Below are 21,394 nucleotides of genomic sequence, written 5' to 3' on the forward strand. Positions count from 1 at the left end.
CCTTGCTCAGCGGGGAGCCTGCTTCTCTCTCTGCCTGCCACTCCCCCTGCTTGTGAGCTTGCGCTCTCTCTCTCTGACAAATAAATAAATAAAATCTTTAAAAAAAAAAATCAGGAGCAGTAGGACAGGGGGGCAAGGAAAGGGAAGGGGAAGAGATGAAAGACAGAAAATCACCAGGATTTAGTGCTAGGGTATGGAATATTAAGAGGGAGGCATTCAAGATAATGGCCACGGTTCAGGCTTAGGCAACAAGGGGGATAATGTTGTTATTCCCAGGGATAGAGAATAGTGGATGAGAAGTAGCTTTGGGGGAAAGAGCACAAATTCAACTTTAGGCAAACTGACTGTGTAGTGCCTACGGGGCAGTTGGATAAAGGTCAGGGCTAGTTGGAGGGACTCGGAAGTTACCAGGATATAAATAAATGATAGCTAAAGCCCTAGAAGTGAACACCTAGGGAGAGCAAGAGGAAAAGTTCAAGGATTTATGGGAAGCGTGTGATTGGCTTGGAAGACAGGGAACCCAAGTTCCCCAGGCTACTTTTCTACGTACGAGGCCCACTCCAAGGCTTAGGTAGAACACTTAAAAACATCATTTAAAACCACTTCCTTTAATATACAAGAAACACATGAGACACAAAGAAAGCCCAAGAAAGCGCTCAGTCCCCGAGCTGGAGTATAGTGGGGGGTTGAAGACAATGAGCCTTTCCAGTCTCCCAGGGAAAGATGGGGTTGAGGGGACGCAACATCACTAGGCCCCTGGTGGGTGAAGCCAGCGCTGGGGCCACGCTTGGGCTAGTTCTCCACCAAGTTTGGAAAATGCTGATTTTCCTTGTCCTGGTCCTGGCCCTGCTCCCACACTCGGCCTCCTGTTTTCAGAAGTCGTCCAGTTCCCAGAATGGCCCCTTCCTTTAGCTCCCTAGCATTTTCACTCAGGGAAGAAGGCCGCTTACCCTGCCAAAAGCAGTGTGTGAGTTGGAGTGGGGAGGGATGTTGTTAAGGAGAGGGAAGATTGGGTAAAAAGGTCTCCCACCCTCTACCCTGGATTTCTTAGTAACAGTTTTCACCCTCTCTCCCTTTACCTGTCGTGGTGTCAGAGTTCCAGGGGAGTTGTCATCCTGTAGGATGGTGAGGGGAGATCTCCCTAGTACCTTGCCATTTGCTTTCCGTCTATTGTGCTTAGAACCTAGGGTGGGTAAGGAGTTAAAGCCAAAAGCCAAAATTAGGGGCTTACAGTTTATTCCTCCTACACTCATCCGTGCACATTATCCCGATTTCTCTTCCCTCTACCTTGCTTAGATTCTGTACCTGAAGATCGGGGAGTCTCAGGGTCTCTCGAGGGCTTGTCGGAGCTCTGGCCAGCCATGGGGGCTTCTGAGGGTTGTCCTGCTTCCTCCTTGGAGAACACCTGCTTGGAGGGGAGCTCAGTCTGGCTCCAAGGTGGCACCTGGTCCTCAAGGGAAAACTGGGTGCCCAGAGGCAAGTCCAATTCAGAAGATGAAGTTGCCTCTGAAGGCAGAAGAGGCTCTGGGGGCAGATTCGATTTGGGGGCTTCGGTCTCAAAGACTTCACTCAGCTGTTTCACCAGTGGGCTTGGGGGCTCTAGAGGGGAGAAGTCAAGTGAGATAGTGACCCTGTGATACAAATCATTCAGCAAGGAGAAGACACAGGAATTTTAGGATTCATGCGCTGGTGGGTGAGGGATTGGGAAGAGAGAAATCAAGGTGAGAGAAGAAATGTTGAGAGAAGAGTGAGATTGGTTCAAAGCAAGAGGATGGAGGCTCCTTTTAGAAGGAGCTCTCAGAAGATGGCCTCGCTGGCCCAACCCACGGATGCTAGGTGACAGCCTTGCCAGAATTCCCTGGGCCCACCATTTACCTCCGCTGCTGGTCTTCATAGGTGTCCGTGCAATGCCAAGGGTAGGAGAGCGGGGATCAGAGTCTTGGGCCTGATTCGGACCCTCCAGCTGCTCCCCTGCTGGTAGGTTTGGCTGTGGAGAGCTCTCCACCTGGCAGAACCAAAGGCTACAAGTCTGGACCCTGACTCTTTCTCCTCCCCCTACCCCCAGGTCTCTAGCCCCAGGTGGATATTCCAGGCAGTCACTGCCAAGGCCCTCAGGCATTCAGCCTACCCCATCCGGATTAAGACAGTGGAAAACAAAGTCTCAAATCAGAAAGAGGAGGAGGGCGTGAGGGCTTTCTCAGAATCACTTTAGGCAGACGCCCAAGAATTCAGACCATGCCTCCCACAGCCCGGCCCGCAGTACCTGGATGGGAGTGCGCAGGATGCCGGCACTAGGTGAACGGGGGTCCGCCACTCGGGCCAGAAGCTTGTTGTGCGGCGGAGGCCGCGCCGGAGTGACTGGGGCGCTCTTGGCTGAGCCCATCTCAACCAAGAGGAATAAGGTGGGGCAGGGCCCGGCCCGGGGCGAGGAGGGGACGCCTGTGAGAAATGACTCAGGTCTCAGCCATTACCGCGACCACGTCTGACCTCTGACTGCAGACCACCCGCTCTTCCCGGTTCCCGGCCGAGGAACCTTCCGGCCGCTGGGCCAGAGGCCTCTGTGGAGATAATGATTGGTGCAGCCGACAGGCCAGCTCATTCCGGGCCTGCTGGGCCCTCTAACTTCCTCACGAATTAATTCAAATCACTTACCAGGCCCCGATTCCTCTTTTGGGTGCACAGCAGCTCGAGCCGCAACTCCCGACGCCGAGTTTCAAACCTCCCGCCACGCCCCCTGCTTTGACTCTATTGGTGGAGCCGACGTAAGCTCCTATAGGCCTCCTTGTGAGACCCGCCTCCAGTTCAGGAAGCCATTGGGCTGGCACGACGTCTATCATGAGGACCATGGGGCCAATGAGCAGGGGCTCGGCTCGCCGAGGGCTGACACCGCCCAGATGAGGGGACTTTTGTTCGGCCAAGGGTTCCGAGTTGTCCGTCGTGAGACTTTGAGGAGTGCCAGCCTTCGCTTTGAAGACCTTCAGTTTCAAAACCATACGATTTTATTTGAAAAAAAAAAATAGAGTCATGAATTTTTACGCGATTTTCTACAGATCCAGCTGGAGATGTAGTTAGGAAGGTTTTTCTGAGGCGAGAGAGATAGTAATCCTTATTGGTTGAAGGAGTCATCAATCACTCGACACCAACCCTCTCAAACTCCGCCTCATTGGACAGCCCCTTTTCAAATGCCGAGAATACAACTGGCCTTCTATTTTCCGATTGGACAGGACCCAGGAAAGTTTCTGGGATTGATTGGTTTAAACAACCGTCAGTTTCTGCTCTTTGATAGAAGACACGCAAAGGGACTGTAGGGGTCCCAGAGTCCGAGCATCCAAAACTCCGGGACCCACCTCACGGCTCTACATGCGCTCTGCCCTTGGGAGCGTGGGATTGGTTCTTTCGACCATCGGTTGCATTAGAAGCGCTTTTCATTGGCGTTAGTCAAGAGTAGGGCAGAGGGCGGAGCACTAGTAGGCAAGCTGCGTCCAACTGCCATTCTCGCGCGTCCTCCCTTTAGCGCATGCACCTAACGAGTAGTCCTCATTGGACGGCAAGCCTAGGGGGTGGGGGACTGGGAACGGTGGGAGCTGCTGTGTGTGGAGGAGCTGCTGCCGGTGTCATGGCGGAGCTGAGTGAGGAGGCGCTGCTGTCAGTATTACCGACGATCCGGGTTCCTAAGGCTGGAGACCGGGTCCACAAAGACGAGTGCGCCTTCTCCTTCGACACACCGGTAAGCCCATTCCCCACGCCCGCAGCGAGCACGACTTCCTTCCATCTCCCTGGTCATTCTGCCGGGGCCTGCAAGGCTTGGGCTACCGCCTCCCTGCGATGCACCATGGGACTTGTAGTCTCCCACGCTCCTCCCTGCCGTTGCATTTAATTAGCTGGAGCTGTCGTATGACTACCGCACCCGGAAGCCACCGCGCCCGCCTCACCCGTTCCCCGTCTCGTGGAGCACTGTGGGGATCGTAGTCGCTCTCTCCCCTCATTGCCGTTCCAAGGTAGAGGCGCATCCCGATTGTCGGACTACATCCCCCAAGTGGACCCCTGCGAAAGCCTGGGAGTTGGCCTTGCCAGCCGCGCACGGCTCTCCGGGTTTTGTAGTCCCATGTGGGAGGGATGGGGCGAACCCGCACTGTTCCGGGCCGGGGTTAGGGTTGGAGGGTGGGGAGTGCAGTTTCTAGGCGCCTAGTAGTCTGGAAGGGACCGTGAAGAAGGCCGGTTCTGAGAAGGCCCGAGTTAGAGAGACTCCACCCATGGTTAATGTGGACAGGGGGCGGGGAGGTGGGTCATTGGTGGTAGGGAGGAGAGGAAAGAAGGGAGGAAAGCTCATGTCGTTTCTCCTTTGAGGTGACCTGTAACCGCAGCCCCCTCTCTTTTTCCCGCCCATCACAGAGAGCAGAGGGAACCCTTTTAAAAGTATTCCCAGAGAGATGGTGTCTTTCGTGGAGGATACTAAATCTCTTTCCCATCCCGCTCCCACTCCTGACTAGTTAGACAAAGCCTCCACCCACACCATGCTTCACGTTTTGCAGGCTCCACCCGGAACCTCCCTTCTTGCAGTTCTGCCTTCCTGTGTCACCCTTAAGCGGAGACTAGCCTTTGGCCTGGCCAGAGCCTTAACTGAGAGGGCAGCAGCCTGGTTGGGATCCGCCCCCCTCGCTACCCCTCCCGACCAGCGGCTGCCGGGCCCTGCCCAGGGTGTTCAGCCAGACCAGCTCATGGCTGGGAAAACTGCAAGTCAGAGTGGAAAGCCTTCATTAATGCATCGCCAGTGCTGAGTATAGCAGTATGATCTAAGGCCCAGTTCAGGATCATCACTGTGATTTGTGGTTGCTTGGTTTGCTAGGCTTTGATCTGAGCCTCAGACAATGTGCTGCTTCTCTGGGAATCTGGCTTGGCAGAGCTAAAAGAGGACGGCTCAGAGCAGAGCTCCAGGGTTCCCAAGCCTTGGGGAAACCAGCGTTTTTTATTACCAACAGAGGAGTTCATTTCCCGCGGAGCTCCCACATGCCACCCAGTTCATCAAGTGCAGGGCTTGGTGAAGCCCTGGCTTTCTCAGGAGGGAAAGGTTTTTCTTAATTACCAACAGATGGTAGAAGTCAGCGGCTCCCTTCTTCACACTCTCTCCTTAGTAACTGCTTCGAATCATCCAAATGGTGTTTTTGTAAGCTTGTTGTACTTTCCTTCTCTCATCCCAAGTCAGGAGATCTCCAGTGTGGCTTAATTGCTTTCCTAACCAACTTCCGGCATGTTTGATTATCTTCAAATTGGGTTCATGGTAGAAAGAGAGCTTATTTGACCTCCCTGATGAAAAATGTTCCATTTGCTCATCAACATTGCAATCCACACTGTTCTAGGGAGTGGTACAGAGCAATCTGTGGGACCAAGAACTGCCTTAGACCGTGCCCTATTTTTCATATCACAGCAGAGAATTTTTCAAGGCCACTGAGGCGTTTATTCAAGGAAGAAGATGCCTGTCGTTGCTCGGATCTGAGGGAAGACTCTTGTTTCCTCCAATTACCTCCTCCACCTTATCCATCACTATTCACAAAGGCACTGGCAGACTTGTTCTGTTTTAGAGAAGCTCAACCTCCCTCCTTAGCTGTGATTTAGGGTGGACCCTTGTCTTCCCCTGTTTTCTTCTTGGGTTATATGTGTTTTAGCTGTCTCAGCAGGTGTTGCAAGATTATTCTATAGAGGAAATGGCTTTGAGGTTGGCAGTTGATGGACTTCAGTGGGGATGTAGTTATTGGTCAGAAGGGAAGCAGCAGGGTAGTGGCTGGAGAATGCTGGTCTTCATGTCCCTGCCAGAGTAGGCCCAGGTATAGCAGTGAGCCCCAGACAAGGCATCCTTACCCTGGAGCCAGGCTTTAGCAGGAAAGGAGGGAGAAGACTCAGTGTGGACCAAGGTTTGACGACCTAGTGGGGTGTGGTAAAGGAAAAGTCTGGGCTTGCTGGCAAGCTTAGGAGCTGGGTGTATTGTTCAAGTGCTAGAATCTCTCTGCTCCTCCAGTCCGGAAAGTTTCCTGAGTCCTGGAGATGAGGCAGTGTTTGTCATTGTGTCCCTGGTTTAGGTTCCATGTCTGAAATTCAAGCCTTTCCTCTCCCAGGAAGGGACCCCTTTTCCCTCTAAATATAATCACTGGCGCTGGAAGTCCATGGTATTTGATTCCCGTTTACCTCAAGGAAAGAGGTAAAGGGGGGCGCCGGGGTGGCTTAGTTGGTTAGGTGTCTGCCTTTGGCTCAGGTCACGATCCCGGGGTCCTGGGATCGAGTCCTGTGTCGGGCTCCCTGCTTAGCGGGGAGCCTGCCTCTCCCTCTCCCTCTCCCACTTCCCCTGCTTGTGTGCTTGCGCTTGCTTGCTCTCTCTCAAGTAAATAAATTAAAAAAAAAAAGAAGAAGAAGAAGAAGAAGAGGTAAAGGGAGTTCTCTACAATTGATTGGAAAGCTCCAGAGCCCAAAGAAGGAACAAGGAAGAAGAATGGTGACTGGCAGGTGTTGCTCAGCCCCTGGCGTCCTTGGTTGTTATCAGTCATAGGAGAATGGGGAGAATCTTCACCATGCACCAGGTCCTAAAAGGCTAAATGACTTGCCAAGAGCCACATGGTGTTGGCGAACAGAGCCTTTCTTTTGGAGGTTTTGGTGGTTTCCCCACCTGGCCAGGCTTCATCCTCCCTGTGTTTTCTCCCCTTTTTCTCGTACTGCAGGAGTCTGAGGGTGGCCTCTACATCTGCATGAACACATTCCTGGGCTTTGGGAAACAGTATGTGGAGAAACATTTCAACAAGACGGGCCAGCGAGTCTACCTGCACCTCCGGAGGACCCGGCGCCCGGTAGGGACAGGGCTGGGGCAAGGCCTGGGGACATTCAGGCACCTGTCCCTGGGCCTCCATTTTGAATCTGTCTCTTCCATTCTGACCTATTGGCCTCTGTTTCCCACTCTCACCTATTTCTGTTGGTAGCATTAGAACTCAGCACACATGTTTTTTTAGCTCCATTCCCTTCTAAGATTAACCCACTCTGTCCTGTCCATCCTCCCCATTTGTCCCTTCCCTGGTACCCATTGCTGATCCTGGCCCTTCCTGCCTCATTGCAGAAGGAGGAGGACACCACTACAAGCACCGGAGACCCCCCCAGGAAGAAGCCCACCCGGTTGGCTATTGGTGAGCACCATTACAGTCCTGTTCTGCCTGAGCTGGTCTTCCCTGCTCTCAGTTCTTTTAGGAAAGCCCCAAAAGAATGGGCCTGATCAATGGCCCTAGAGCTCTGGAGGGGGGCACAATGGGATGCTGTATCAGAGGAAGGACATATACCTGTGGTTGTTGTCCTACCCTCCCTCCTCTTCCCTGTTTCACCAGGCATGGAAGGCGGGTTTGACCTCAGCGAGGAGAAGTTTGAATATGATGAGGATGTGAAGATTGTTATTTTGCCGGATTACCTGGAAATTGCCCGGGATGGGTTGGGGGGACTGCCTGACATTGTCAGAGATCGGGTATGAATACCTTCCCACCTTACCAGGGACTCAAGGGCAAGCGGGCCCCAAGCAGTGATGTCTTGGGCAAGCCCCAAGAAAGCTCGAGACGGAGGGGCTAGAGGGGCAGGGGAGGGGGGAGGGCTGGGTACCGTCTCTGATCCTCTGTTTCCCCCAGGTGACCAGTGCGGTGGAGGCCCTCCTGTCTGCTGACTCGGCCTCCCGCAAGCAGGAGGTGCAGGCCTGGGATGGGGAAGTACGGCAGGTGTCTAAGCATGCCTTCAACCTCAAGCAGCTGGACAACCCTGCTCGAATCCCGCCTTGGTGAGGCTTGGCCCCTCCACCTTGGGGCACAACCCCCAGAGCAGGGGCAGAGAGGCCACCCTCCTGGGGAATCTGGTGGGAGAGAGGGTTGGGAGTAGGCGAAGGAGGGGGCTGGGGGAAATGAATTCAGCAAGGGACGACCGGAGGAGAGGAAAAGAGAGAGCTCTTGGACTGGCAGGGGCCAATCCCATATACCCCTAACCCTGATTTCAGCTGACTTTCTTCTCCCTGGGTTAGTGGCTGGAAATGTTCCAAGTGTGACATGAGAGAGAACCTGTGGCTCAACCTGACAGATGGCTCCATTCTCTGTGGCCGACGCTACTTCGACGGCAGTGGGGGCAACAACCACGCCGTGGAGCACTACAGGGAGATGGGCTACCCGTTAGCTGTCAAGCTGGGCACCATCACACCTGATGGAGCTGGTACTCCCTCCCCTCCTCGCTCCCTCCATGCTGAAGTGTGTCTTAACTGTTACTCGTATAGGACGCGGATAACACGTCAATACATTCTCTTGATAAACAATGAAAATATCGCAGATGAGAGTAAATCTTCAGTTAACCCCCCAAATCCCAGTCCCTTTCTTAGAGGTTACCAGCATTATCTGTTTAGCGAGTATCCTTCCAAACCCATCTGACCCTAGCACCTTACCCTGCGCAGTAGAGTCACAAGTAACTCCAGCCCTCACCCTCTTTCACCCCGTCTTCCCTGCCACCCAGTCTCCGAAGGGTCCGTGACCTCACTGCTACTCAGGGCAGCCAAGAGGGTTACCTTTATGGGCTCATCCTCTGTCCCACCAGCTCCTCCCCTTGGGGCAGGGAGTGGGATTGGCCAGGCCAGTCCGGAGCCACCCCTTCTGACACTGCTCCTGCCTCCTGCCCTAGACGTGTACTCCTATGATGAGGATGACATGGTCTTGGACCCCAACCTGGCTGAGCACCTGTCCCACTTTGGCATCGACATGCTAAAGATGCAGAAGGTGAGATCCCCTTCGGCTTCGGATTCTCCATCCCTGCCCGCCAGGCCCTTCCTGGCTGAGGCTGAAGCAGCATGTCGACGACAGCTGCCACAGTTATCCCAGGCCCCAAGACATTTGTGCTTCCTTTGAAAAACTTTCTAGAATCATTTATTCATTCATTGAATACTACTGAGTACCCACTATGTGCTTGTCCCTGTGTGACTAAGACAGAGCTTTAACATTCTAGATGGAAAGGCAGACATTCATCATCTGCGCAGGCAAATGAGTGAATAACCACAAACCGACGGGTGCTGTGAGAGATGTAGGGGGCGCCTGGGTGGCTCAGTCCGTTAAGCATCCAACTCTTTTCTTTTTTTTTTTTTTTTAAGATTTTATTTATTTGACAGAGACAGCCAGCGAGAGAGGGAACACGAGCAGGGGGAGTGGGAGAGGAAGAAGCAGGCTTCCAGCGGAAGAGCCTGATGCGGGGCTCGATCCCAGAACTCTGGGATCACGGCCTGAGCCGAAGGCAGACGCTTAATGACTGAGCCACCCAGGCGCCCCAGGCATCCAACTCTTAATCTCAACTCGGGTCTTGATCTCAGGGTCATGAGTTCAAGCCCTGTGTCGGGCTCCATGCCCAGTGTGAAGTCTACTCAATAAAAAAAAAAACAAAAAAAGAGAGCGAGACAGAGAGGTGGTGCAGGAGTGGTGTAATAGCAGGAGGATCTGGCCGGTCGAGGGGATCGAGGAAGTGATGCTTGAGTGGAGAGCTGAGAGGTGAGAAGGGGTAACTTCGGAATGGAAAAAGCACTTCAAGTGGAGGAATTACATTCATTTTTTCCTGTCACCAGAGCGGAGGCCTGATGACTAACAGGCCTCAGGGGCAATCGCTCATAGCCTTCTGGAACTGGGACTGGGACTGGGAATAGGCAGTGTGTCTCCCGTTCGCAGAGTATGTAATCGAACATATTCAGAGCTCCAGCCGGGGATCGTCCGGGACCCTGTGAGGGATCGGTGTGAAGAGTCCAGGACTGAGTCTCTCACCCTGTCTGAAGTGCCCCTTCCCTTGCAGACGGACAAGACGATGACGGAGCTGGAGATCGATATGAACCAGCGGATTGGCGAGTGGGAGCTGATCCAGGAGTCGAGTGTGCCACTGAAGCCCCTGTTTGGGCCTGGCTACACGGGCATCCGGAACCTGGGTAACAGCTGCTACCTCAACTCGGTGGTCCAGGTGCTCTTCAGCATCCCTGACTTCCAGAGGAAGTGAGTGGTGCCCCCTCCCCGTGACTGGGCCCTGGACCCCTGACCCCGCAGCTGTCAGGACCTCTGTGTTCCGGCTCAGTCTTCATTCCTGTGATGCTGTGGCTGGCACGCTCCCATCAGTTAGAGCAGCACTGTTCCCCAGCCCCACGGGCCCCCTGAGGGCAGAACACCAAATCCCAGGGCGCTCCCTGGCCTCCTGACTGACTCGGGCGGGGGGAGGTGCTCTTTACTTGAGGCCAGTGACAGCAGATGAGGACCTACCGTGGCCATGTAGCCCTTGGGGAGAGGGGAGTGCCTGGGACACTGGGAGAGAGAAAAGGCACGTTCTGAGCAGAAGAGCATCTGCCTTCTGAGAAGGACCTGAAGCGTATGTGGAAACTTGAACAATGTGTTGACCCGTTCCATCCTGAAGAATGGGAACTGTCCTTCCCCTTCTCCCAGGCTGCCTTCTCCCTTCTCCCGGCTCACTCCTGGGGAGGAGGCCAGGAAAGAAGACAGCAGAATACACTGCATGCTGGCATAGTTGAGAAGGGGAGGAAGGGCAGGTTGCTGGAGAGAAATGGGATTCCATGGTTCAACCACCTAACTCCTCACTCTGGAGGGAGCCTGTGCCCCAAGCAAGTGGATAATACTGCCTCCCCTTTCCTTTGGAGCCCCTGCCAGAGCACCTCCGATTATGCTTCCCTTGGCTCTTAGGTATGTGGATAAGCTGGAGAAGATCTTCCAGAATGCTCCGACGGACCCTACCCAGGACTTCAGCACCCAGGTGTATGTAGCCAGGTCCCGTGTACAAAGGCTCTTGAGAGCCTCGCAGCCAGTGTGCCTGCTTTCTCCTCCGTGAGCACCTGGAGTGGGTAGCAGCGCAGGCTCTTTGCCTCTGGCCGTGCTGTCTGCCTTGAGTGGGGCTCCTGGGACTCCGCGGTTTTTCCCCTTGCAGAGGGTTGCCTACGGGCTGTAAGCAAGGGTTGAGTTGGGGAGGAAAGGCACAGAGAGAGGTCGGACGATCATTAGTGGACTGAAGCTAAATGGTTCTCTTGGATGTGAACGCAGGGCCAAACTGGGCCATGGCCTGCTCTCGGGAGAATATTCCAAGCCAGCACCGGAATCAGGCGATGGGGAGCAGGTGCCAGAACAAAAGGTGAGGCTGGGACTCTATCCCTTTCAGGCTCTGGAATTAAGGGGAGACTGAGGTCTGGGAGATGTCTAAACAAAGCCCCTTGGTGGCCTCTTGAGCCCCAGCTGAATCGCTGCCCTGGCTCTGCCTAGGAAGTTCAAGATGGCATTGCCCCTCGGATGTTCAAGGCCCTCATTGGCAAGGGTCACCCTGAGTTCTCCACCAACCGACAGCAGGATGCCCAAGAGTTCTTTCTTCACCTCATCAACATGGTGGAGGTAAGGGCTGGGAAGACAGCAAGGAGGGCAGTCCACACCGCCTCCACCTGCCTGCAGTTCTCTCCCTTCTCCCTCCTGCCCATTCTTTCCGGTCAACCCCAGCCAGCCCGCCCCTGGGACCCGGGGGTCTGTGTGCACTGGGCCTTCCCTGTGAGTGGCGGGTGCCCCTGAGGAGAATGGTAACGCTAAGCAGTGATCCTTACACTTGATGGGCTTGCAGCCGAATGAAGGATACAGCCAGAGAAAATGAGATGAAGATGCTTATTGCCTGTAGAGAAAAATACACACACGTTCCACCACGGTCTCCCAGTGCCGCGATGGCGCCGGGGCTGGGGAGGGGAAGTTGAGTAGGGAAGGAGTTATTCTTGCATTGCTGAGCCTCCTAGGGGTAGACACCCTTCCTTTCCTCTCTCTTCCCCATACCCTAGTGACCCTTTCAGGCACCCATCCCCTTCCCTGGCTGCGCGGACCTCCCCACCCCGCCTCTTTCCCACAGAGGAATTGTCGGAGCTCTGAAAACCCTAACGAGGTGTTTCGCTTCTTGGTGGAGGAAAAGATCAAGTGCCTGGCCACGGAGAAGGTGAAGTACACCCAGCGAGTGGACTACATCATGCAGCTGCCTGTGCCCATGGACGCGGCCCTTAACAAAGGCAGGTTGCTCTCTGCGGGGCCTGGGTGCAGTGGGACTGTGAGGCCCGGGAGAAGCACTTGGCCACCTTGTGGGAGAAGAGCCCACGGCACGCCCTGCTCCCCCAGCCAGAGGTCTGGAGTGGGGCTGGCTTGGGGAGGTAGGCTCACCTTTGCTTGTCAGCGCTGTGCTGAGGACGAGAGGCGAGGCCATATGTGGATGTGTGTCACGCGGGTTTGGAGAGGGGGGAGCAGCAGTCTGGCACGGCTAAGGAGGGCAAGAGGCAGTAGCCTCTGAAGGACTCACCCACCGATTCTGTCCCCAGAGGAGCTTCTGGAGTATGAGGAGAAGAAGCGGCAAGCCGAGGAGGAGAAGCTGCCGCTGCCAGAACTGGTTCGGGCCCAGGTGCCCTTCAGCTCCTGCCTGGAGGCCTACGGGGCCCCGGAGCAGGTGGACGACTTCTGGAGCACGGCCCTGCAGGCCAAATCAGTAGCTGTCAAGTAAGTCCTGTTGGTCTGCGCTGAAGCTTTCGGGCCACTATCAGGGTGACCCCAAAGATACTCTCTGCCTCGTTCTCAGTCTTCCATCCCTTCGCGGTTGGATTCTCAGGGCTGTGTCAGTTGGGGCTGGTCATCTGGCCCCGAGGGAAGCGAGAGGCCCCAGCAGGAGTCGACGTGGATGATTGCCACATTCCCTTGTCCTGCCCCTGTTACCCCATCTTCTCTTGTGGGACAGGGTCCTGTTTTAGTGCAGCGTCTGTCCACTTGTGCCCTCAGTCTTGGCAGAACAAAGGCACATGGTATCCGTTTTGGACAGAATTTGGATTTCTAGCTAATGGCCTGAGTTTGGGCCTCATTCTGTCGTTGGCATAAGCTTGAGATCTGAAAGACTGCTTTGGTCTCAAGGGATTTCAGCCCTTTCCCCCCACCCCCCCTTTGACAGGCCCCTGGCTTCTGCCGCTCCTTGTCTGCAGATGCTCTGATGCCTTCCCAGGGCAAGATAAGAATATGGAGTATCTTCTGGGCTATCAGGTCTTCTACCCGCGAGAGGCTGAACCCCAGGGTGGGGGTTTCAGGAGAGGAGAACTTTGGAATTCTCTGGGTACCAGGACATTCTCTCTTCCCTAGGACCACACGATTTGCCTCTTTCCCTGACTACCTGGTCATCCAGATCAAGAAGTTCACCTTCGGCTTAGACTGGGTGCCCAAGAAACTGGGTATGGTGGCTGGGACGAGTGAGGGAGGTTAAGCAGAAAATGCTAGAAGAAGAAGGGGCCTTACCATGTGTAAACTAGCGTTTCTTTGGCTTTCCTCTGAAGGAGGAAAATATCACCCTGAATGTTTGAAAATGAGCCGAGTTTGAAAAGCACGGACTAAAAATATTAAAACACTTGACTTTACAGTGATAATTTACAAAAAATAGCGGTTTTCATAGTTTCACTTTTATACTTGGTGAGAGGTTCTCATTTAGATCATCTTGAAACGGTTCTCGTGAGTCTTAGAGCCGCTGACAACTTTGAGAACTCCAGATTTCACTTTGTGTCCTAGATAAGTCGAGACCCACAGAGGTATGAGATCATTCTTTTGTACAAGTTGGAGGCCCCTGTCCTTGTCCTTAGCGCATCTGAGGTAGATCTAGGACTAGAATCCAGGCCTCCTGATTCCCAGACCGACCATTACATTACACTGGGACCCCTGCAGTCGGTACCGCTCTGAGCAGCTCCTTACTCCAGAGCAGTGCCAAGATGTGGGGGCAGGGCTTTGAGGATCCCCCAGTGCTTTCTCAGGGAGGGCCCCAGGGAGCTGCTGAGGTGACCCTTTCCCCGCCATTCCAATTACAGATGTGTCCATTGAGATGCCGGAAGAGCTAGACATCTCCCAGCTGAGGGGTACAGGGCTGCAGCCGGGAGAGGAGGAGCTGCCTGACATTGCCCCACCCCTGGTCACTCCGGATGAGCCCAAAGGTAGCCTTGGTTTCTATGGCAACGAAGACGAAGACTCCTTCTGCTCCCCTCACTTCTCCTCTCCGACATGTTAGTGACTCTTCTTCCTGCCTGTCTCTCTCCTTTGCTGATGGGGGTCTTTTCTGCCTGCCTCCCCTTGACCCTGTCCTTTGTGTTTCTCCTGTCCTCCCTTTCAAATTTACCCTGCCCTCTTTTGATGGACATGAGGCCCGGGTAGAGCACTCCCAGCCACATTCTGTGTGTGGCTGGCAGTAGCGCTGGCCGGTTGCCTCCCTGCCCTTGTCACCTCATCGCTTGGGGGTGGGGAGAGACAGCATACTCTAGAAACGGGGCCCATTCTGTGAGAGTGGGCGAGGAGGGGATCCACGGGAGACCTTTAGCCTCAGTTCTGTGTCTTTAGTCCTGCGGGACCCACGTTATGGCACGCTGCCATTTTAGTCCTGGAGGAAGGTGCCAGGCCATGGAAGGACACTGCATGGAACGGGGCATTGGGAGAGGGCGGGGGCGCTGGACCGTGGGAGGCAGGAGGAGCAGATAGTGGCCCAAGGAGTCGGGTCACTGTGCCCTCCCTTCTCGCCCCACAGCACCCATGCTGGATGAATCAGTCATCATCCAGCTGGTGGAGATGGGCTTCCCTATGGATGCCTGCCGCAAAGCTGTCTACTACACAGGCAACAGTGGGGCCGAGGCCGCCATGAACTGGGTCATGTCACACATGGACGATCCAGGTAGGCCGGGGTGGGCGGCAGGGTGCAGCAGGGCCGTCGTCCTCCCACACACACTTTAACCCCTTCGCCTCTGCAGATTTTGCAAACCCCCTCATCCTGCCTGGCTCCAGCGGGCCCGGCTCCACGAGTGCAGCGGCTGACCCCCCACCGGAGGACTGCGTGAGCACCATCGTTTCCATGGGCTTCTCCCGGGACCAGGCCCTGAAAGCCCTGCGGGCCACGGTATGAGCTGCCCCTGGCTGAGGACCGGGGGCCGGTGGGGGAGAACGGGGTGGGGGTGAGTGAGGTTCCGTCCTCTGTGAGTCAGACTGAGGACCACTGGTGTGGGACGGCCGAGGCCGAGGCTCCACCCTTTTGTGCTGAAGGAGCTGAGGCCTTCACTCATGGTTTTCTTGCCCTGAGCTTGTTAGAAAGAGTAACGCTTCCCTCCTCTCCTAGAACAATAGTTTAGAAAGGGCCGTGGACTGGATCTTCAGTCACATCGATGACCTGGATGCAGAGGCCGCCATGGACATCTCGGAGGGCCGCTCGGCTGCCGACTCCATCTCCGAGTCTGTGCCAGTAGGACCGAAAGTCCGGGATGGCCCTGGAAGTGAGTGTCCCCGGGGAGCATGATGGGCCAGTGGAATCTAGCCAGTCTGCTGCCAGCGGCTCATTCCAAGGCAGCTCTGCTTCCCTCGGGCACAGGGGTCAGAAGCTTCTTTCCGCTGATGCGGCTTCTGAAGGTGGGATTCTAGGAGGCCGAGACAGGCGTGTGACCCAGTCGCTGCCCCCCAGTCCCTGGGATTGGCGTCCTGAGTTTGGGCTGTTAGATGCAGCTCTGGACTGGTGCTCAGGCCCCTCTCTTGTCTCCTCTAGAGTATCAGCTCTTTGCCTTCATCAGTCACATGGGCACCTCTACCATGTGTGGTCACTATGTCTGCCACATCAAGAAGGAAGGCAGGTGAGGGGCTGGCAGGGTACATTCTGAACTGGAGAGTGCTGGTGGGGATGAGTGGGGGCATCCTGGAAGTCCTTAGAATATTTGCGGGAGAAAGTAAAGGCCTGCTGGATGGGGGGGCACAGAGATGCCAGAAATTGATAGAACGCCTGACAGCAGGGGTCGGCAGACGACAGACAGCCCAAGGCCACCTGCTTTTCTAAATAAAGTTCTAATGAGCATAACCACACTTACTCACGTATGTATCGTCCGTGGCTGTTTTCACGCCGCAACAGGAAGGTTGAGTAATTGTGTCAGAGACTGGATGGCTTGCAAAACTGAACTACTTACCGTCTGGCCCTTTCCAGAAAAGGTTGCGGACCTGTACCTGACAGGAATGGGTGGGGGTGGCCGCAGAGGCACTGGAGGATTTGAAGATGTTCCCTTCAGGCAGGTAGCAGCTAGCCTGTAGGTGTGGGGGCTCAGGCTGCGAATGTTGGGAACCTTTGCCCCAGAATCACCAGGATCAACTCCAGGGGCTGCATCAGAGACTCAGTTGATGCAAAGTGGATGCCCAGTCTGTTTCTCCTTCTCCCCCCTCCCCCACCCGCTTCCCCAGATGGGTGATCTACAATGACCAGAGAGTGTGTGCCTCTGAGAAGCCACCTAAGGACCTGGGCTACATCTACTTCTACCAGAGAGTGGCCAGCTAAGAGCCTGCCCTGACCCCTTACCACTGAGGACAGGGAACAGACCATCTGGCATGAGGGATGGGGCTGAGGGATGGACTTCAGCCACCACCCCCCCTGCTCTGTACCCTTTTTCTTTTTGTCCTCAGCAGCAGGGAAGAAGCTAGAGGCCATAGGAGAATGGCCAAGCAAAGCGGGGGACACTCGAGAGACTTTGGGGATAGAGCAGGAAGGGGATGGGAGGGGCCGGCCACCTGTCTGTGAGGAGACTTCGTCGCTTTCCCCGCCCCGTGAACCCACAGTGCTCTGCTTCTCTGTGTAATCCTGGCGGCCCCTGGTGTGGAGGGGGGCTTGTTTGTGTGTGCGCGTGGGTGTAGCTTTGTGCAGCCTCTTCCACAGGAGGGGGCGTCCGTGCCTCCCCTCCCTCTTTGTGTTTGCTCCCTGTGTGGTCAGGCAAGGAGGGCTGTGAGGGAAATGGGGATCCCCCTCGCCCTCCAGCCTGTCTTTCCCCTACCCTGTCTCTTCCCTGCCCTTCTCTGGAAAATGCCAAAATACACGATGTGAATAAAAGTACAATGGCTAAGTTGTGTCCTGTTTGGTACCTTCAGGGAGACTGATCTTGCCTGGGGCTAGCAGGAGAGCTGCTTCTGCCCCTTACCCCCCTTCCCTGGGCAGTTGTCGACTTTCACTAGTTCTAGAGCTCTTGGGAAATGGGCTGTGAGATGGGGTGGGGTGAGCGCCAGGGCAGTACAAGAAAGCTGAGGGGTGGGGGCTGTCACACCAGGGGCAGTGGAGTGGGGTGGCACAGAGCAAAGAAGGGGGTGAAGAGCGCTGCCTTCCCTCCAGCAGTCACACCCGAGGGGTCCCAAGTGGGTATTTTCCAAATGTCTCTGGTCCCCTAGGCCCTGCAGTCTCCTGTCGGGTGGACCAGCTGGAGCAGAGAGTGGGACGCCTGGAATAGGGGGTGGGCGTGGTGGGATCCGAACTGCTTGTCTCTTAGCTGCACAGTTTCGAGCCAGTGCGGGCCGTCCCTCCCCCTCTGCACCCTGCTCCTGGCCCAGTAACTACGGGTCTACCCTCCCCCTGGGCAGGTCAAAGGTGCCTGTTCAGCAATCAGGGATGCAGCCACTCCGACGGGGGAAGGGAGGTCCTTTTCTCAGAGTTGGAGCGATGCCCCACAGAGTTCCCTCCTTCCCGGGCAGCAGCGCGATCTCAGGCCCAGCAGTCGGAGTCCAAGCTCCCCTTGGAAGCACGTCTGGCCCTCTGGGGGGGGCAGTCGTGCAGTGGGGCTCCCCTGAGTACGGGTTCTCGCCTCCTCCCAAAAGCCGGGCAATGGGGCTGAAGCGCCTGGGCGCCCGGACGCCCTGGAACGTTGCTACAATAAGGGGGGCTCACGTCAGAGCATTGCAACGGCGGCGGGCGGGCGGGGCTTCCCGGCGGGGGCGGGCTGACCATGGCGGGGGGCGGGGAGGAGGCGGAGTTCTGCCTCACGGCGCTCTACATAAGCGGGCAGTGGCAGCGGCTGCGCGGTGCTCCTGACCTTCAGTGTGTTACTGCTAGCGCCATGGCGCCCTCCAGGAAGTTCTTCGTCGGGGGCAACTGGAAGATGAACGGGCGGAAGAAGAACCTGGGGGAGCTCATCACCACTCTGAACGCGGCCAAGGTGCCGGCCGACACCGGTAAGCCCTCGCCGGGCCGGGGCCGCGGCGGGCGCCGGGGTGGGGGGAGGTCGGGCGTGGCAGTGCCCTCTCCCGAGCCCTCCTAGCCGGGTGTCCGCGTGGACCTGGATGCCGGGCTGGGCACGAGGGCTGTTGGGGGTCGGGACTTTGACCCCGCAGCGCCGTGGCCCCGCAGCCGCAATACCAGGGGTGTGTCGAGGGGGGAAAGGCGGGGCCACATGTAATGGTGCCCTCCGACCGTGGGGCGGGAGAAGATTTGGGTCACAGCCCGGGAAGACTTGGGGCGCATCCGACAGGAGCCGGGGATAGGAGCGGAGCGCCTGCGGACGATCCCGGGAGGCTGGCGACAGCCGCGGATTGTGGGGGCTGGGCGTGCGTGAGGGGATCCAGCTACCTGCCCCTTCGGCCGTGTGCTCCGTGCGCCGCCGCACGTAGCCCGCGACTCCTCCCCGCGCCTCGCTGGGCGGGCCGAGTCCCCCAGCCGGGCGGCGGTGGCCTCCTGAGCTCCCCGCTCTATCCTTCACCCTCGCCGGCCCGGATGGCGCCTGCCTTCCCACGAAGGGCCTGAGCAGGTGCCAAACAAGATGCGCTCTTGGGGAACGAGGAGCGGTCCTACAACCTTCTGCAGGCTGCAAACGGGAAAGCTCAAGGCCTCAGCTCAGCTCCCTGCCACCCACGGGAAAAGAGTGCTGTCCTCGGCCCTTACCCTCCCACTCACCTCAATCACAGAAACACTGGCCCGATCAAAAGAGGCTCTGGTTTATTCCCCTAAGACGGAAATGCAAACCCCAGGAGTTGGCCTTTTTCTGCTTTTGCTAAAAATCCTCGCCTGGGGGTGGTAGGGATGGGCTATTTTAGAAGGGAGGCGTGGTTGGCTCCAAGAGAATGCTGAGTCTAGGAGGTGCCCAGGACCAGAATAGCCTGGGGAAATCAGAACCACAGCTGTTAAAGAGCAGAGGGCAAGGCGAGGGCCATGGCCTCCCAGGGACACCTGGAAGACTCAAGGAGTTGGGTACAGGCCCAGCCTGGGCTGGGAAGTGGACAGAGATGATCTTGCTGGAATGAAAAGGGGTGGAAGGCAGAACTGAGAAATCAGGTGAAGGCGAGGGGACTCCAGAACACTGGATGGAGTCTGGAGAATGGCTTCCTTGTGCCTCATCCCCTTGTGCCATCCTCTCTCCTCTCCAGAAGTGGTTTGTGCACCCCCCACCGCCTACATCGACTTCGCCCGGCAGAAGCTAGATGCCAAGATTGCTGTGGCTGCGCAGAACTGCTACAAAGTGACGAACGGGGCCTTTACTGGGGAGATCAGGTGAGGTGCGGCAGGAGAGGGGCATGTGGGGACCCTGCCCTCGCTTCCCTCATTGAGGGGAAAGCCACAGGGTGGGCTCTGTGCCGAAGCATGGCTTTTTCTCTTCCTTTAGCCCTGGCATGATCAAAGACTGTGGAGCCACGTGGGTAGTCCTGGGGCACTCGGAAAGAAGGCATGTCTTTGGGGAGTCAGATGAGGTTAGTAACCCGGAGAGGAGGTAAGAGATGCCTTATTCCAAGAGGGGTGTCTCACTAAATCTGTTACTCAACAGCTGATTGGACAGAAGGTGGCCCATGCCCTGGCAGAGGGACTTGGAGTAATCGCCTGCATTGGAGAGAAGCTAGATGAGAGGGAAGCTGGCATCACTGAGAAGGTTGTTTTTGAGCAAACCAAGGTCATCGCAGGTAACTCTGAAAAAGGGGACCTTTGAGCCTGACCAGGGCTACGGAGGCACAGAGGGTAGGGTCGGATGCCCTGCAGCCTGACTCGATCCCCATCCCATGGTGATACAGGAAGGGAAGGGGGAGGGTGAGGACCCTTGCATCCTCCGTATCACTTCTATTCCTGCCCCGATGGTGTAGGTGCCACTTGGAGTTCCTCCAACAGCCACCAGGGGGCATTAGGCCACCATTGTGCTTCATTCCCTGGGCACCGGGCTGGCTAGCTCCTTCCTGTTCACCCTTCCCATCTGTGATCTCTGTCCCACAGATAACGTGAAGGACTGGAGCAAGGTTGTTCTGGCCTATGAGCCTGTATGGGCCATTGGGACTGGCAAGACTGCGACACCCCAACAGGTAACCGAGCCCAGGAGCTCTGCCCCTCCCCTACCTGCCTGGGTAGGTCTGGACTGCAACAGAGATCATCTGAGCCAACCCCTCATTTTAAAGACAGGAGCCCCCAGGGCGCCTGCCTGGCTCAGTAGGTAAAGCATGAGACTTTTGATCTTGGGGTTGGGAGTTTGAGCCCTATGTTGGGTGTAGAGGTTACTTTAAAATAAAAAATGAAATGAAAATAATAATAATAAAGACAGGAGCCCCCAAGCCCAGAGAAGGAGACTGACTTATCCAAGGACATCCATTTCAGGGTCTGGGTGGGACTGAAGCTGTGGTGTTCTGACTCAGATCTCAGGGTTCTTCCCCCAAAACCACACTGCCTCTCTTCACTGGGGCCCAGGGTCTTTTAGCCTTTGAGTGAAAGACAGGAAAAGGCTTACTTCATCTGGCTTCTTGTTCTAGGCCCAGGAAGTACACGAAAAGCTCCGGGGATGGCTTAAGTCCAACGTCTCTGACGCGGTGGCTCAGAGCACCCGTATCATTTATGGAGGTAAGTGGGTTTGGCTCCTGCCTGAGATGTGGGTGGACTCGGCCCTCCTGTCCCATCCCTGACCACTCCCTCTCTCTTCGCCCTTGCCAGGTTCTGTGACTGGAGCAACCTGCAAGGAGCTGGCAAGCCAGCCTGATGTGGATGGCTTCCTCGTGGGTGGGGCTTCCCTCAAGCCTGAGTTCGTGGATATCATCAATGCCAAACAATAAGCCCGCCCATCTCCCCTGTTCTTCCTGCTAAGCCAGGGACTAGGTAGCTCAGAAGCTCCGTAACTGTGCTCATCCCCCCAACCCCCACCCTGCACATGCTTCTGATGGTGTCACCTGCCCCCTTCATGGCCAGACTATACCTCTTCCTTACCGTTTACACCTTACCCTGTAATGGCTGGGACCACGCCAATCCCTTCTCCACGTAACCGAAATGGTTGGAAAGAAACATGTCACCAAGGTGGCTTCTCCTTGGCTGAGAGGCGGAAGGGGTGGAATTTGCTCGTGGGCCCCCTCAGTCCCCACTGAGGGCAGGAGAGGGAAGCCACCCTCCTCTCCCATCTCACTCCCTGAGGCCAGGGGCTGAGAGAAAGCCCTGTCCTCCCGTCAGAGGCCAGAGGTGCTGCTCTCTCCCATGGTGCCAACGCCTGTGTGTGTTGTGTATGTGAGCAGTCCCACGTGTGGGGGGGAAATAAACACCTGGCACTGAGCCTTGTGGTATGTCCTTCTTCACTGCTTGCCCATATCCTCTCTCT

At 56.1% G+C, this 21,394-nt stretch overlaps 3 protein-coding genes across 6 annotated transcripts; 2 read left to right on the plus strand and 1 right to left on the minus strand.

The window, feature by feature from the left end:
• Positions 1-592: 592 nt before the first annotated feature.
• Positions 593-3,166, minus strand: CDCA3 (cell division cycle associated 3). Of its 2 annotated transcripts, none has more exons than XM_045781199.2 (6): positions 2,653-3,166; positions 2,264-2,439; positions 1,876-2,005; positions 1,306-1,599; positions 1,080-1,183; positions 593-951 (listed from the first exon to the last, which is right to left on the minus strand). In XM_045781199.2, the coding sequence occupies exons 2-6, from the start codon at positions 2,381-2,383 to the stop codon at positions 793-795; spliced, it is 807 nt and encodes a 268-aa protein (XP_045637155.2). In that variant the 5' UTR covers positions 2,384-2,439; positions 2,653-3,166; the 3' UTR covers positions 593-792. The 2 variants fall into 2 exon arrangements, with proteins under 2 accessions (XP_045637155.2, XP_045637154.2); XM_045781198.2 differs by having other exon boundaries at positions 2,264-2,558.
• A 207-nt stretch (positions 3,167-3,373) lies between these two features.
• Positions 3,374-16,921, plus strand: USP5 (ubiquitin specific peptidase 5). Of its 2 annotated transcripts, none has more exons than XM_045781195.2 (20): positions 3,374-3,727; positions 6,708-6,833; positions 7,097-7,163; positions 7,359-7,492; positions 7,650-7,795; positions 8,033-8,217; positions 8,677-8,771; positions 9,826-10,019; positions 10,716-10,787; positions 11,070-11,157; positions 11,286-11,411; positions 11,908-12,061; positions 12,365-12,539; positions 13,167-13,255; positions 13,880-14,071; positions 14,587-14,730; positions 14,807-14,952; positions 15,169-15,322; positions 15,589-15,673; positions 16,269-16,921. In XM_045781195.2, exons 1-20 carry the CDS (start codon positions 3,518-3,520, stop codon positions 16,360-16,362), a joined length of 2,676 nt encoding a protein of 891 aa, XP_045637151.1. In that variant the 5' UTR covers positions 3,374-3,517; the 3' UTR covers positions 16,363-16,921. The 2 variants fall into 2 exon arrangements, with proteins under 2 accessions (XP_045637151.1, XP_045637152.1); XM_045781196.2 differs by having other exon boundaries at positions 13,880-14,002.
• Positions 16,922-17,755: 834 nt separating this feature from the next.
• On the plus strand, positions 17,756-21,348 carry TPI1 (triosephosphate isomerase 1). 2 transcript variants are annotated; one of them, XM_045781290.2, is made up of 7 exons: positions 17,756-18,017; positions 19,206-19,329; positions 19,442-19,526; positions 19,601-19,733; positions 20,038-20,123; positions 20,565-20,652; positions 20,743-21,348. In XM_045781290.2, exons 1-7 carry the CDS (start codon positions 17,792-17,794, stop codon positions 20,859-20,861), a joined length of 861 nt encoding a protein of 286 aa, XP_045637246.1. In that variant the 5' UTR covers positions 17,756-17,791; the 3' UTR covers positions 20,862-21,348. The 2 variants fall into 2 exon arrangements, with proteins under 2 accessions (XP_045637246.1, XP_045637245.1); XM_045781289.2 differs by lacking the exon at positions 17,756-18,017 and adding an exon at positions 18,473-18,589.
• The last annotated feature ends 46 nt before the right edge of the window (positions 21,349-21,394 follow it).

Source organism: Ursus americanus, chromosome 25, assembly GCF_024610735.1.
Source record: "Ursus americanus isolate L20-20 chromosome 25, mUrsAme1.1.p, whole genome shotgun sequence".
NCBI classification, from domain to species: domain Eukaryota; kingdom Metazoa; phylum Chordata; class Mammalia; order Carnivora; family Ursidae; genus Ursus; species Ursus americanus.

Coding starts and splice junctions, on each gene's coding strand:
- USP5 (XM_045781195.2), top strand. CDS start 3,518: ATGCACCTAACGAGTAGTCCTCATTGGACGGCAAGCCTAGGGGGTGGG. Junction 10,020..10,715: donor ATCCCTGACTTCCAGAGGAA/GTGAGTGGTGCC, acceptor CTTGGCTCTTAG/GTATGTGGATAAGCTGGAGA. Junction 14,953..15,168: donor TGAAAGCCCTGCGGGCCACG/GTATGAGCTGCC, acceptor CTCCTCTCCTAG/AACAATAGTTTAGAAAGGGC.
- CDCA3 (XM_045781199.2), bottom strand. CDS start 2,383: ATGGGCTCAGCCAAGAGCGCCCCAGTCACTCCGGCGCGGCCTCCGCCG. Junction 2,006..2,263: donor TCCTGCGCACTCCCATCCAG/GTACTGCGGGCC, acceptor TGGTTCTGCCAG/GTGGAGAGCTCTCCACAGCC. Junction 952..1,079: donor GAACTCTGACACCACGACAG/GTAAAGGGAGAG, acceptor TGCTTTTGGCAG/GGTAAGCGGCCTTCTTCCCT.
- TPI1 (XM_045781290.2), top strand. CDS start 17,792: ATGGCGGGGGGCGGGGAGGAGGCGGAGTTCTGCCTCACGGCGCTCTAC. Junction 19,527..19,600: donor TCTTTGGGGAGTCAGATGAG/GTTAGTAACCCG, acceptor GTTACTCAACAG/CTGATTGGACAGAAGGTGGC. Junction 20,124..20,564: donor AGACTGCGACACCCCAACAG/GTAACCGAGCCC, acceptor TTCTTGTTCTAG/GCCCAGGAAGTACACGAAAA.